The 15,241-nt window shown below is 45.4% G+C and overlaps 1 protein-coding gene across 1 annotated transcript in view; it reads right to left on the reverse strand.

Annotated features, from left to right (window-relative positions):
• gabbr1b (gamma-aminobutyric acid (GABA) B receptor, 1b) overlaps positions 1 to 15,241 on the reverse strand; it is a 235,893-nt gene that overhangs the window by 58,521 nt on the left and 162,131 nt on the right. The window contains 2 exon segments of the mRNA XM_061664564.1: positions 7,548 to 7,739; positions 9,973 to 10,038. Of these exon segments, the coding sequence (XP_061520548.1) occupies positions 7,548 to 7,739; positions 9,973 to 10,038 (258 nt within the window).

Consider the following 15,241-nt stretch of genomic DNA (forward strand, 5'->3'; position numbering starts at 1 on the left):
AGCTGGTGCGCTGAGGTGCAGTCGTTCGTGTAGAGAGAGAAGAGCAGCGGAGAGGACACAACCTTGGGGCGCCCTAGTGCTGATACTGCGTGTGGATGAGGTGGCCTCCCCCAGCCTCACCTGCTGTGTCCTGCCCGTCAGAAAGCTGTAAATCCACTGGCAGATGGCAGGTGAGACGCTGAGCTGGAGAAACTTGGATGAAAGGAGTTCAGGAATGATGGTGTTGAACGCTGAGCTGAAGTCCACGAACAGGATCCTCGCGTAGGTCCCTGCACTGTCGAGGTGTTCAAGGATGAAGTGCAGTCCCATGTTGACTGCATCATCCGCAGACCTGTTCGCTCGGTAGGCAAACTGCAGGGGGTCCAGCAGGGGACCTGTGACGCTCTTGAGGTGGTCCAGCACGAGACGTTCAAAGGACTTCATGACCACAGATGTCAAGGTGACAGGCCTGTAGTCATTTAGACTCGAGATTGGAAGTTTCTTGGGGACTGGAATGATGGTGGAGCGTTTGAAACAGGATGGAACTTCGCACAGTTCCAGAGATGTGTTGACGATCTAGGTGAAGACTGCCGCGAGCTGGTCCGCGCAGACTTTGAGGCAGGATGGGGACACATGGTCTGGGCCTGCCGCTTTGTTAATCTATTGTTGTTTGAAGATGCGTCTCACATCCTGTTCGGGGATGGTAAACGCAGAAGTCAGAGGTGTGATTGTGGTCGGTGGTGCAGTGTGGGGTGTGAAAGTGTCCTTTTCAAATCTGCAGTAAAAGGTATTCAAGTCGTTGGCTAGTGTGCTATTGTTCTCAGCTTGGGATCGTTGCTTGTAATTAGTCAGCGATTGGAATGCATGCCAGACTGATTTAGAGTCGTTAGCGCTAAACTGTTTTTCCAAATTTGCTGCACATTTCCTCTTTGCAATGTTAATTTCTTTAGTCAGCAGGTTTCGAGCTCGATTATACAGGGTCCTGTCCCCGCTCTGATATGCGTCCTCCTTAGCTTGACGAAGCTGCTTAAGTTTGGCAGTGAACCACGGCTTGTTGTTGAACGTGTGAAATGACTTTGTTGGTACACACACATCTTCACAGAAACTGATATAGGATGTGACAGTGTCCGTATATTCATCCAGGCTGCATGCTGAATTTTCAAAGACACTCCAGTCTGTGCAGTCTAAACAGCTTTGAAGTTCCATCTTTGCTTCATTGGTCCACTTCTTCACTGTTTTCATTGTAGGCTTCGCGCATTTAGGTTCTTACCTGTACGTCGGTATGAAGTGTATTAAGCAGTGATCAGACGAGCCCTGGGCTGCACGAGGTATAGCACGGTATGTGTTTTTTAGCGTCGTATAGCAGTGGTCCAAAATTGTATTTTCCCTGGTAGGACAGTCGATGTGCTGCTTGTATTTAGGGAGTTCGTGATTGAGTTTAGCTTTGTTAAAGTCCCCGAGAATAATGAGGGGTGAGTCCGGGTGTTTTCTTTTCAATTTCGTTGACTTGTTCGGCGAGCGTTAGCAATGCGGCGTTCGTGTTAGCTTGAGGCGTAATATAGACTCCAGCCAGTATGAACGATGCAAACTCACGTGGCGAGTAGAATGGTTTACAGTTTAAGAATAGCGACTCCAAATGCGGGCTGCAGTGTGTGCTGAGCTCCGTGACATCCGTACACCATTTTTCGTTGATATAGAAGCATATCCCGCCGCCTTTTGTTTTCCCCGATAACTCCGCGATGCGGTCCGCTCGGTGAAGATGAAAACCCGGAAGCATGACGGCGCCATCGGGTACAGTGTCGCAGAGCCAGGTCTCCATAAAAGCACATGACGGCGAAACGTCCGAAGTCTTTACTGGTCTTTATCAGAAGATGAAGCTCGTCCATTTTGTTGGGTAGGGAGGTGAATCTACGGGAACGCCATTCTGTATGCTCTCTTGCGGAGTTTCACCTGGATGCCGGCTCGCTTCCCTCTGTGGCGTCGCCTCCGCCTCCATGTGCCGAAACCCGTGGACGCCGCTCTGGCGAGTAACTCTGGGAAAAAAACTGAGCGGATTTGCGAAAGTTGGTGAAAGAAAGTCCGGAGTAGCCTCCTTGATGGTTAGCAAGTCTCCCCTTGTGTAAGTGAGTCGTGTAATGTCTCCAAAGACAAACGAAGAACACAAAAACAAAAACAATACCAGAAAGCGCGTAACCGAGGCGACCACACTGGTAGGCCCCATCTTACCAAAGTTTTAAATGTTGTTTTTCTGGTGCAACAGAATGTCGTTTGAAAAAAACAAACTATGAAACTGGTGGGAACAAAAATGACAGTACCCTTAACGTGATATTTTTGTTGCACAACCTTTTGAGGTAGTCACTTCAATCAAACCGGAGACAGTTGGAGCAGTTTGCTCACAAGGTGTGGACCAAAATATCTTTCGACAGGTGCACAGATTGAGTCACAGAAATTGTTGATTGCACTGACAGCTTTAAAAGGTTGTGCAACACAATATTATCATTTTTGTCCTGACAAGGTCCATGTATTGGATATTTTGAATCATTTGGTTGAACCAGTAAAATAAAACAATGTCAGTCTCTCATTAGTTAATTTTCAGCATTTTTTAATTTAAAAATACATTTTTAAACGTATGACTTTTTTTTTTTTTTTTATTTAAGTTCTTTAATGTAAGGGTCCCACCAATTTTGTGTACTTATGACCTATTGGGCCTGATTTACTAAAGTTTTGCACGTGCAAAAATGGGAGCAAACTGGATGACCTAACCAGGCGCAACCAGGGTTGCATCTGCCAGACCTGGTAAATTGCTGCGCAGGTCATTTTCCGAAGTATTTGCAATTACGAGGGGCAGTTAAAAAGTAAATAGTCCAATTTAATTTAACCTACTATTTTTTATTATTATTTTTTTTTTATTTTTTTTACACAGTGTAGCTTAAATACTTCTGTGAAGGTTTATTTAAAAAAAAAGTTTTAAATGTCATTTTTGGTCAGCCATTTTGGAAATGACATCATTCAATCCCCGAACCCGTTGGTGGACACCAACGGTGAGGGATGCCGTCACGCTGAAGAAGGAGTCCTATCGGGCTTTTTTGGCCTGTGGGACTCCTGAGGCAGCTGATGGGTACCGGCTGGCCAAGCGGAATGCAGCTTTGGTGATCGCTGAAGCAAAAACTCGGGCATGGGAGGAGTTTGGTGAGGCTACGGAGAAAGACTTCCGGACGGGTTCGAGGAAATTCTGGTCCACGATCCGGCGTCTCAGGAGGGGGAAGCAGTGCACTATCTACACTGTATATAGTGGGGATGGGCGCTGCGGACCTCGACTCGGGACGTTGTGAGCCGGTAGGGAGAATACTTCGAAGGGCTCCTCAATTCCACCGACACGCCTTCCCATGAGGGAGCAGAGGCGGGCTCTCCTATCTCTGGGGTTGAGGTCGCCGAGGTGGTTAAAAAGCTCCTCGGTGGCAAGGCCCCGGGGATGGATGAGATTCGCCCGGAGTTCCTCAAGGCTCTGGATGTTGTAGGGCTTTCCTGGTTAACACGCCTCTGCAACATCGCGTGGACATCGGTGACAGTGCCTCTGGATTGGCAGACTGGGGTGGTGGTCCCCCTTTTTAAGAAGGGTGACCGGAGGGTGTGCTCCAAATACAGGGGGATCACACTCCTCAGGTACCGAACGGGCTGTTCGGTACCTGTACGACCGGAGTCAGAGTTTGGTCCACATATCCGGCAGTAAGTCGGACTCGTTTCCGGTGAGGGTTGGACTCCGCCACGGCTGCCCTTTGTCACCGATTCTGTTCATAACTTTTATGGACAGAATTTCTCGGCGCAGCCGAGGCATAGAGAGGTCCGGTTTGGTGGCCTCAGTATTGTATGTCTGCTTTTTGCAAATGATGTGGTTATGTTGGCTTCATCAAAACGTGACCTCAAACTCTCACTGGAGCAGTTCGCAGCTGAGTGTGACGCGAGAATCAGAATCAACCTCCAAATCTGAGACCATGGTCCTCAGTCGGAAAAGGGTGGCATGCCCTCTCCAGGTCAGAGATGAGATCCTGCCCCAAGTGGAGGAGTTCAAGTATCTTGGGGTCTTTTTCACGAGTGAGGGAAGAATTGAATGGGAGATCGACAGGCGGATCGGTGCAGCGTCTGCAGTGATGCGGACTTTGTATCGATCCGTTGTAGTAAAGAAGGAGCTAAGCCGAAAGGCGAAGCTCTCGATTTACCGGTCAATCTACGTTCCTACCCTCACCTATGGTCACGAGCTGTGGGTCGTGACCGAAAGAACAAGATCCCGGATACAAGCGGCCAAAATGAGTTTCCACTGCAGGGTGTCCGGGCTCTCCCTTAGAGATAGGGTGAGAAGCTCGGTCATCCGGGAGGATCTCAGAGTAGACCCGCTGCAGCTCCACAACGAGAGGAGCCAGATGAGGTGGCTGGGGCATCTGATTCTGATGACTCCCGGACCCCTCCCTGGTGAAGTGTTCCAAGCACGTCCCACCGGGAGGACATCCGGGGACGACCCAGGACACGCTGGAGAGACTACATCCTTCGGCTGGCCTGGGAATGCCTCAGGATCCCCCCGGAAGAGCTGGATGAAGTGGTTGGGGAGAGGGAAGTCTGGGCGTCCCTGCTAAATCTACTGCCCCCGCGACCCGACGTCGGATAAGCGGTAGAAAATGGATGGATGGATGGATGGATGGATGGATGGACAATCTGATTTATCAAATCTGAGACGATGTGTCTTGGATGATTTTGCATCTTTAAATGGTGGATCTGAAAGGCAGGTGCAAACCGGCACGCAAAGTGGAGTAGAGCAGGAAAAGTGAGGGCAGCAGGGAGAACTTTTCTGCTTTTGGAATGCCAGCAAAAACAATTGTGACAAATTGTCTATTCAGCAATGCAATTTTGGAGCTTTTGAATGATCTCAAGGCTGGACAGCATCCACACCGTATCACATTTGATCTATGATAGCTATTCTTATAGTGTCTAATTGTGCAGTTATCAGTATTGTTTTCATATTTTCCTGCTGCTCTGCACCATATAACGATCATTAAGCAAAAGGGCTGTTTCATTCGTCATTCATTATTCATCATATGAATGAGAGACTTACTGTGTCCCATTTACTCATCTTCACTGTATGCATGTACTCAGTCATTTAAATTAGCATTATATCATGTAGAAGACACGTGTGAGATATGAATCTGTCCGAATTTTAAAATGACACTGTCAAGACAAAAGACAGCAAAAAAGTGGTAATCCTTTTGGCCTGGTCTCAAAAACAGTCACCCCATTTCCCGCTGTGATGATATCATTACTCTACATAAGGCTGCCTGTCAGCACACAGAACAAATTGTGGCATGCAGCTTGAGATGTAACGACCCATGCAGCATCTTTGCACACTCATAGGAAGCTATTGATGCTGATTTCTTGTATATTGACTTTTGTTGTTGTCTCAGTTCACTGCATGGTACAGTCGTACCGCCAAAGCCAGCCACGTCACATACGATATGGCACATGTTGCAATGAATTAATCAGTCAGCGGAAAATAAAAACTCCCTTCTTTGCTTTCAGTCAACCCCATTGCCGGCACCAGGTCAACTCTTCTGAAACCCATGACTGAAAAAATAGCCTTCATTTCATACAGTCTCATCTCAGGGAGAACAGAAACTTGACATGCCAGATGGTTGGTTTCATAAGGGGCTTGTTTCACAAATCCATCTGGTAAAGTGCTGGTGTGAACTTCTTGGAAAACAGCAGACAGTGTTAAAGCATGCCCTTATGTTGAATGCCTGACAAATGTATATCACATCCATTGACATCGTGTATATGAACAGCACAATAAATCTTTTTTTCCATCATCAGTTAAGCTTACTGACAATCGATAATCTAGACCAGGGGTGCTCAATGCGTCGATCGTGATCGAACGGTCGACCGCGAAGGTAGTGTTGGACGATCGCATGACATCGCGTGACATACAAAAAAAGAAAAAAAAAGACATCAGCCTATCATCCATCCTGTTACTTGATTGATATACATATATAATCGATGATATCTGAATTTTCTGACACTTAGGTCACGCACATGCCCAAACAACGCAAACAATTGACCTCAAAACTAACAAGCTCGTCAGTGAGTTACCTCCAATTTTTAATCTCTCGGTGTTTTCTCTTAAACGAGAATGAGTGGGGGAGCTAAAACTTACCACTTTAATACGGAATGGGACAAGGAGTATTTTTTTCACGATGACATGTTCGAAATACGTATGCCTCATGTGCCAGTCTGCCATCGCATTACCAAAGAACGGAAATGTGGAGCGGCATTTTAGGGCTGCGCATGGAAAATACGACACTGACTACGCATCCCTGTCTGATTCACTTCAATGCAAGTCATCGGAGTAAACTCAAATGTGGTGCTGTCTCCACTGTATAAAATATTATCCGTTCCTGGTATTTCATTAAGAGTGCATGATTATTTTTCAATTATTGAGAAACCTCACCTCTTTCCCAAAGTCACTGGCATTTTTATTCAAATGTTTCTCAGCCAAACAAATCCCCAACATGTTTGTTCACAGAGAGCTTGCTACCCGTCCATGAGTCAGTTATTTTGAACTCATTGGCTTTTGTATTTTATTAGGTCATTTTGTGTACTTATTGTAGTGAAGCAGCTTTGAAAAATGTCTCCTTGGTAACGGTGATATTTGTGTAATTTCACACACTGATACACGTTGATTTGGCATTGTTATTTGGGCATTGTTTTAAAGGTTGTTATGCCAGCTGTGCTGTAATGGAAAAGGGTATGCTGAATATTGTTTAGTCAAATAATTGCCATTATTATTTTTCGTTAAATTAACTTTGATTGAAAAGAAAATTATCATCTCAAATCAAACTTAGTTTGCTGGTTGAAAAGATGTATGTTACACAGGATACATTCGCTTTCCCTGCACTCCTGGCAAGTTGCAGTATATCAAACAAAACATGGCTTTTTTTTTTTTTTTTTGCAGTTGCTGGCTTCCCCAAAATTATTGAAGCGATCGATTTATTTTCCTTAACTCTGCGATATGTTTGTTTGCCTCTTCCACCGACGCTTCCAATTCCGCTACATTTTGCGCATGCAGTACTCTCCCAAATTTTCCATGGGGCAAACCATCAAAGCTACCGAAAGACACAAAACCATCTTTTAAGTACGGCTTTAAAGCTATACCGATGTTATCATAAGCCTCTTGGTCAATTTACCGTTTTACCAATTTTCCATTGTAATTTGATTCATCTTTTTAAGGCCGATATTTGTAAATGAAACAAATCAGATGAAATGTATAATAATAATTATTTTTACTGAAACAGTTCTGGAAGATTTGATTTAACATTTTTATCACCGCATGTGTGAGTTTCAGTGGTATAGAACTGCACTGTACTGCACTGTGACACATTCCAAATGTTTTGATTACGTTGTAGATTCATGAGGAGGGAAGACTATTAGGAACGTGCAGTACACCACTGCAAACAAAACCACAACGGCGAACATATTGTTAATCCTGCTGAGCACCACTCTTAAGCCATTATGTATTTGTGTCTTACCAAATTGGAGGCTCCTCGCACGGTCTCTGGGTTGAGCATGACAATCTCAGTGGTCACATGACCTTCGACGGCTTCTGTCATTTGCTCCACTGTGCAGTTGATGGATGGGTCGTTGATTTTGAACCAGTTGTCTGCGTACCAGCCGATGAGGAACCACACATATTTCTTCCCAAACAGTTTTTCCTTGTAGACCTGCAGACGGAGAAGAATTTGACACGTGAGCAACTACCCTCAGGCTGCGATGGAAATTCATCCATCCATCCATTTTCTGAGCCGCTTATCCTCACAAGGGTCGCGGGAGTGCTGGAGCCAATCCCAGCTATCATCGGGCAGGAGGCCGGGTACACCCTGAACTGGTTGCCAGCCAATCGCAGGGCACATACAAACAAACAACCATTCGCACTCACATTCACACCTACGGGCAATTTAGAGTCTCCAATTCATGCATGTTTTTGGGATTTGGGAGGAAACCGGAGTGCCCGGAGAAAACCCACGCAGGCACGAGGAGAACATGCAAACTTCACACAGGCGGGGCCGGGAATTGAACCCCCGGCTACCGTGCCGCCGAGATGGAAATGAATGTTTTATAATTTGAGGTGGAAACACAAGTTGGAGAGCAGTTTTAGTTTTTCCTTTCAGTTCAATTAACAAAAAAGCTTTTTGTGTGTTTTTAGCCAGTTCTATGGGAAAGGCTGGGTTTTTTAGAGAGATGTGATTGGACTTTGACTCCCACCGCCACCATTGAGACTCTCTCACAGAATATAAGCAGAACATTTATATTCAAAGAAGATAATTTAATGCCCGTAGTCCTCATATTGGATCACTTACACCTCAGAGGAGTTTTGAGATAATGAGAGTTTGCACGTGCGAGGAGAATTTATGTGCTGTGCATTTCTTTTTTTTATTGCTCCAAATGTCAAGCACTGATAAGGTAAGTCTAATTTATCATTTCAGAACAGCATTACATTTCATGGGGGTTTTAAACAGATAGAGATTGCACAATATTCTTGTGTTGGGATTCTTCTACTGGCTAAAATATGATGTAAAATAAATGTAGTTGAAAATAAAGTTTGAAGGACAACCACTTAATTGATGTTCTGATAATAATAATATGTAATAGCTCTCTTTCTTGCACTTTCATTTTCCTATATATGAAGAGAACTGCAGGTGTCTCACCAGTCAACCCTGTCATTTTAGAGAGGGAGGGGCATGAGATGATTGCTGAGAATTCTGACTATCGAGTGGAATTTTCTGATTATTCACATCTTTAATGGTAAAATGGAGTGCATTACTGGCAGCAACCAGCAGAGGCACTGAATAGTCAGTCTCTACTTGTGTAGAACAAGAACATGCCATCAGCTAAGGTCAGGGGTGCCCAAACGTTTTTGTCAGAGGGCCGCATACAGATAAATCGAAGGATGCAAGGGCCAATTTGATTTAATTTATTAAACACATTAAAACCAAGCGTTATCCATCTTAGCACAATACACTACTACCAATAACGTAGAACACGTTTCGTAGTTTTTAATCACCATTTTGAATTTCCTCTATCGAGCAAGTACATGTGTTACAATTCTAGAACATTTCCTGAATTTATAGTTGAGTGAGATAACTTTAAAAATTCATATGGTAATCTGTATTATATAGTCTATATTTTTTGTATGCTTCTAACAAATGTTGTTTAACTGTTTGTCAAATGTTTCCGACATTTCCCGAAGTGGTGGCTTCTCAATTGAATTAAAGGGCAGCATTTCTTTTGCGATGTCGCGAACTACACCTTCCTTGGGTGCAGTGTTCTGTTTGTCTTTACTTTGTTGACCAAAACGTCTCATGAGGCAGGACTGAATGCGGTGTCACGGCCCTCGTCCTCGTGCAGTCGGCACATCCAGTCCGCAATGAATGGGCTTGTCGGCGTTGCTAAGTGCGTGTGTGAAAAGGCCTTAATAATTGCAGATAATTCACATTATGGCGGGATTTTGAGTGTCTAAAACTGTAAAAAAGAAAAATTCATGAAACATTACAATGAATAAAATGTATACAGTATGCAGTACTACTGGACATTACTGCATGTTTAAGAGTTTAAAAGGTCTTTAAGCGTATAGAAAAGTATAGTAAGGGTTAATAGAAGTGTGGGTAACATTAATAAGAGTCTGGGGTGGTTCATACAGCTTTACAATATGTATAAATACATTTTACAAGTAATGCTGTGCAGTGTAGAATCTGATATAAATATAATGAACAATTTATAAAACAAGACAAAAATGAAATACTGCACATAGCGTGGTAATCTGCACGGCAAAAAGCCATTAGAAACAAAAATGCGCTTTTAAAACGTTCATTTTCTTTTTAATGGCAGTCTGACATTTTTAATGAATATCATGGTATTCAGCACAACAACAAAACATTTCACAAAAGAATAATTTACCTCACAAAAGACCTTCCTGGCTTCAGTCTCATAGAAGAGGCCGACAATGATCCGGGCATCCTGACGCTGGAAAGGGTGAGAAAGAAAAGAGTCACCCACGGGGGCTGGACATGAAAAGAATGTGATAGGCGTCACAGTGCGGATGTGGGGAACACAGGAGCCACCAACACAGCAGTAGACCTTAACTCAACTGGTGATAATACTGCTGTTGCCATGGTTTCCATTCCAATCACTAATTAATCCTGCACATTAAATCTAGGCCAGCGTTCGTGGCAAGGTCATTCTTGAGGGTGTGCGTGTATTTGTGTGAGTGCATGCGTGACGTGCAAAAATGAAAGAAAGGAAGGCCGACTGGTTGAGGAGAAATGAAGGGGAGCAGGGCTGATGGAGGAAGGAGAGTTGTCTTTTTCTTTTATTGAACTGCACATGGGTGTAAATTGCAGCAACCAACTACTGATTGCAATGACAAATCTCTTTCATAAAACAAAATAAGTACCAAATTGCTGTCTTCTGCATGTTACCATTTGGTACAGTGAACAAAGAAATACTGCATTCCTTGTTTTTTTGTTTTTTTATTTTAAACCATGGTACTGTATTTCCCAATGACTTTGAGCCGCCATATGACTTATGGATGACTGCACGAAGATGTGATTGAGGATTCTCATACAGTAGTTTTGCAAATACAGTACTACGTCAAAAGAAACCAACACTAGAGAAAAAGCATCAGGTTGTTTCTGGTAGTGTTAAAGAGTAGAACAAGGGATTTGTCCAAATATTTTCAGATTTGTTTCCCTGAAATCGATGTATGCTTCTAGGGCTGGGAGAAGGGGGGGAACAACATCTAATAACTGCTAAATCACTTTCAAAATGAGTCCGCACATAAGATTTGCCTCGAAGCACTGCCAGGACCATGCCCCAGCACAAAATAAATAAATAAAAATATAAAAATTCTGCCCCATCTTGAGCTGCTCACCTTATAGTGGTGGAGGGGTTTGTGTGTCCCAATGATCCTAAGGAGCTAAGTTGTCTCTGGCTTTATGCCCCTTGCAGGGTCACCCATGGCAAACAGGTCCTAGGTGAGGAACCAGACAAAGCACAGCTCCAAAAACCACTATGGTGTTAAAGAACCGGGCCCCGCCTCTGGAGCAAGACCGGGAGGTGGGGCTCGAAGGCGAGCGCCTGGTGGGGTCTGGTCTGCACCCATGGGACCCAGCTGGGCACAGCTCAAAAGGGTAACGTGGGTCCCCCTTCCCATGGGCTCACAGCCTGTGGGAGGGGGCATGGGGGTCGGGTGCAATGTAAGCTGGCCGATGGCTGGAGGTGGGGACCTTGGCGATCCGATCCCTGGCTACAAAAGCTGGCTCTAGGGAAGTGGAATGTCACCTCTCTGGCAGGGAAGGAGCCCGAGCTGGTGTGCGAGGTTGAGAGGTTCCGACTAGATATAGTCCACACACTGCTTGGGCACTGTTACCAGTCATCTTGAGAAGGGTTGGACTCTCTTCCACTCTGGAGTTGCCCACGGTGAGAGGTGCCGAGCAGGTGTGGGTATATTTATTGCCCTCCGGCTCAGCGCCTGTACGTTGGCGTTCACCCCGGTGCGTTCGGGTTGGGGGACGGTCCTGACTGTTGTTTATGTGTATGTGTCAAACAGCAGTTCAGAGTACCCACCCTTTTTAGAGTCCTTGGAGGGGGTGCTGGAGAGCGCTCCTGCTGGGGACTACATCGTTCTGCTGGTGGACTTCAATGCTCACGGCGGCAATGACAGTGAGACCTGGAAGGGCGTGATTGGGAAGAACATCCCCCCCCCCCAGATCAGATAACCACCTGGTGGGAAGGTCTGGAAGAATCCCCTGTCAGAAGGTGTTTTAACTCCCACCTCCGGCAGAACCTCCTCCATGTCCTGGGGAAGGCGGGGGACATTGGGTCCGAGTGGACCATGTTCTGTGTCTCCATTGCTGAGGCGACCGACCAGAGTTGTGGCCGTAAGGTGGTTGGTGCCTGTTGGGGCGGCAATCCCCGAACCCGTTGGTAGACACCAGCGGTGAGGGATGCTGTCAAGCTGAAGAAGGAGTCCTATCGGGCCTTTTTGGCCTATGGGACTCCTGAGGCAGCTGATGGGTACCGGCTGGCAAAGTGGAATGCAGCTTTTGTGGGTGCTGAGTCAAAAACTCGGCGTGGGAGGAGTTTGGTGAGGCTCTGGGGAACGTCTTTGAGGAAATTCTGGTCCACGATCCGGCGTCTCAGGAGTGGGAAGCAGTGCACCATCAACACTGTGTATAGTGGGGAAGGGGCGCTGCTGTGAGTCGGTGGGGAGAAGACCTCCTCAATTCCACCGACACACCTTCCCATGAGGGAGCAGAGTCTGGGTTCTCTGAGGCGGGCTCTCCTATCTCTGGGGTTGAGGGGGTTAAAAAGCTCCTTGGTGGCAAGGCCCTGGGGGTGGATGAGATTCGCCTAGAGTTCCTAAAGGCTCTGGATGTTGTGGGGCTGTCCTGGTTGACTGGTTGGCTGTCTGCAACATCACGTGGACATCGGGGACAGTGCCTCTGGATTGGCAGACTGGGGTGGTGGTCCCCCTTTTTAAGAAGGGGGACCGGAGTTGTATTCAGGGGTGCTGGAGAGGAGGGAAATCAAATCTCAGATTTAGGAGGAGCAGTGTGGTTTTCATCCTGGCCGTGGAACAGAGGAAAAGCTCTTCACCCTCGGCAGGGTCCTCGAGGGTGTATGGGTATGTTCGGTCCCTATACGAGCGGTGTCAGAGTTTGGTCCGCATTGCCGGAATTAAGTAGGACCTGTTTTCGGTGAGGGTTGGACTCAACCAAGGCTGCCCTTTGTCACCGAATTTCTAGGCACAGCCGAGGCATAGAGGGGGTCTGTTTTGCTGGCCTCGGTATTGCATCTCTGTTTTTGCAGATGATGTGGTTCTGTTGGCTTCATCAAGCCATGATCTCCAACTTTCACTGGAGCGGTTGGCAGCCGAGTGTGAAGTGGCTGGGATGAAAATTAGCACCTCCAAATCTCAGACCATGGTCCTCAGTCGGAAAAGGGTAGAGTGCCCTCTCCAGGTCGGGGATGTGATCCTACCCCAAGTGGAGGATTTCAAATATCTTGGGGAGAACGGGAGATCGACAGGCGGATCGGTGCAGCGTTTGCAGTGATGTGGCCTTGGTCCGTTGTGGTGAAGTAGGAGCTAAGCCAAAAGGCGAAGCTCTCTATTTACCGGTCGATCTACCTTCCTACCCTCACCTATGGTCACGAGCTGTGGGCCGAAAGAACAAGATTCCGGATACAAGTGGTCGAAATGAGTTTCCTCTGTAGGGTGTCTGGGCTCTCCCTTAGAGATAGGGTGAGAAGCTCAGTCTTCCGGGAGGGGCTCAGAGTAGAGCCGCTGCTCCTCCGCATTGAGAAGAGCCAGATGAGGTGGCGGGGGCATCTGTTGAGGATGCCTCCTGGACGCCTCCCTGGTGTGGTGTTTCAGGCACGTCCCCGTAGTAGACCCCGGGGACGACTACGTCTATCGGCTAGCCTGGGAACGCTTCGGGATCCCCTCGAAAGAGCTCGATGAAGTGGCTGGGGAGAGGGAAGTCTGGGCTTCCCTGTTAAAGCTACTGCCCCCGCGACCCGACCTCGGAGAAGCGGAAGAAAATGGATGGATGGATGGATAAAAATTCCGCCCGGAACCTATGTTTCACACAAACATTTTATGCAGACAGACGCAGTGTTGGGCCAATGATAACATTTGTCAACAAATGACAAAGGAGTGTCTGTGAGTGATAAAGACACTGTTAGTTATGTAATGTACAGTACACACTGTATAACATGATAAGTACGAGTGAGCTGAATTGTAGTTTGCATTTTTTAAATCTAAAACAGTAATCATTAGCACGCTAACGCTAATCACGATTGCTAACCGTTTTGCATTTCACCTTTTGCTGTCTCAAATTCTGTACAGCAAATTTATAACATACACTCAGTACCAACATACACAGTTTAAGGGTTGAAGTTCATCCCTCATAAATGAGAATAAAATTCATGTTTGAAGTAAAACAAAAAAAAATGATGGCGGGAGGGATTATTTATTATTTGATTATTTGATCAATAATCAATAGGAGAATTGATTCTTAAAACATTTGATATTGATAGCCCCATATGCTTCACAATCAAAGAGCTCATGGAAACGTGGAGGAAAGGACATGCAAAGTGATACGAGTAAGACAAATCATGTCATTAAATCCCAATTTAAAAAAAACTGTAAATTAATTACGAAAACCTCTCTCTCGCTCTCTCTCTGACACACACACACACACTTTTTTTCTTTATCCCTACTGCACCTAGAACCTGTTAACTCAAAAATATACTGTGCATCTGAATGTCACACACCACAGATCTCTGCCATGGCTGAACATTTAACAAGTGGAAAAAAACTCCCAACCCTATTTAAAAATCATGACATGTTTAAGATTTCTGCTTATAAATTCTTCTCTTCAAATTACACAGTTAACCTCAGCTTTACAGATGCCATGTCACTGAGGAGACTGTATAGTTCTACAACAATATAAGTTGGTGTAAGTCAATAGTGAAGAAATAGTAATTAGATCCATCTTTTGGCACCATCTCTTTTTTTTTCCTGGGGGCAAACAAGAAGCCATCTATTTGAGTTGAGGCGATGAATTGTTTAGAATTGGACAACACACTGCCGAACAATTGAGGCAAGGCACCAAAATAGAATGGCGGTTCCTATTCAAGGAAATATAGGCACCCGTCAGCTGCAATTCAGGAAGTCGATTCTGTTGTCCAAGTCTGATGACATTTCTGCGATGGCAGTGTTTTTTGTTTTTCTTGTTTGTTTATTTTGTTTTTCAAACACGCTTGTACTTCTGACTGTCATCTAAATCTGAAGCTCGGTGTAACTGATTGGTAAAACCACCTCACAAGGTTAAGTGATAATAGACTCGGTTAGTAGTGTGTGTTTTAGCTGATAATAAAAAATTATGGTGAACCATAAATTTCAATTTCAATGTTATGTGATAATCTCGGGGTTAGTGAAGCTTTTATTCTTTTCCACATAATTCCAACGTTTTCTACTCGAGTTACTCTTTTGTTGTGCCTTCACCAAGCCTGAATATAACCCCACAATGCATATGTTTCACATACAATGGAAACCAGGGAAGACAGGAGCTAGGCCTTTGGAACAGGAGGATCATTTTCAATGGGAATCATTTGCGCACATGGTGTCAAGCTTCATTGTAACTAACCTCACAGCGACCAC

Source organism: Phycodurus eques, chromosome 20 (genome assembly GCF_024500275.1).
Source record: "Phycodurus eques isolate BA_2022a chromosome 20, UOR_Pequ_1.1, whole genome shotgun sequence".
NCBI classification, from domain to species: Eukaryota; Metazoa; Chordata; class Actinopteri; order Syngnathiformes; family Syngnathidae; genus Phycodurus; species Phycodurus eques.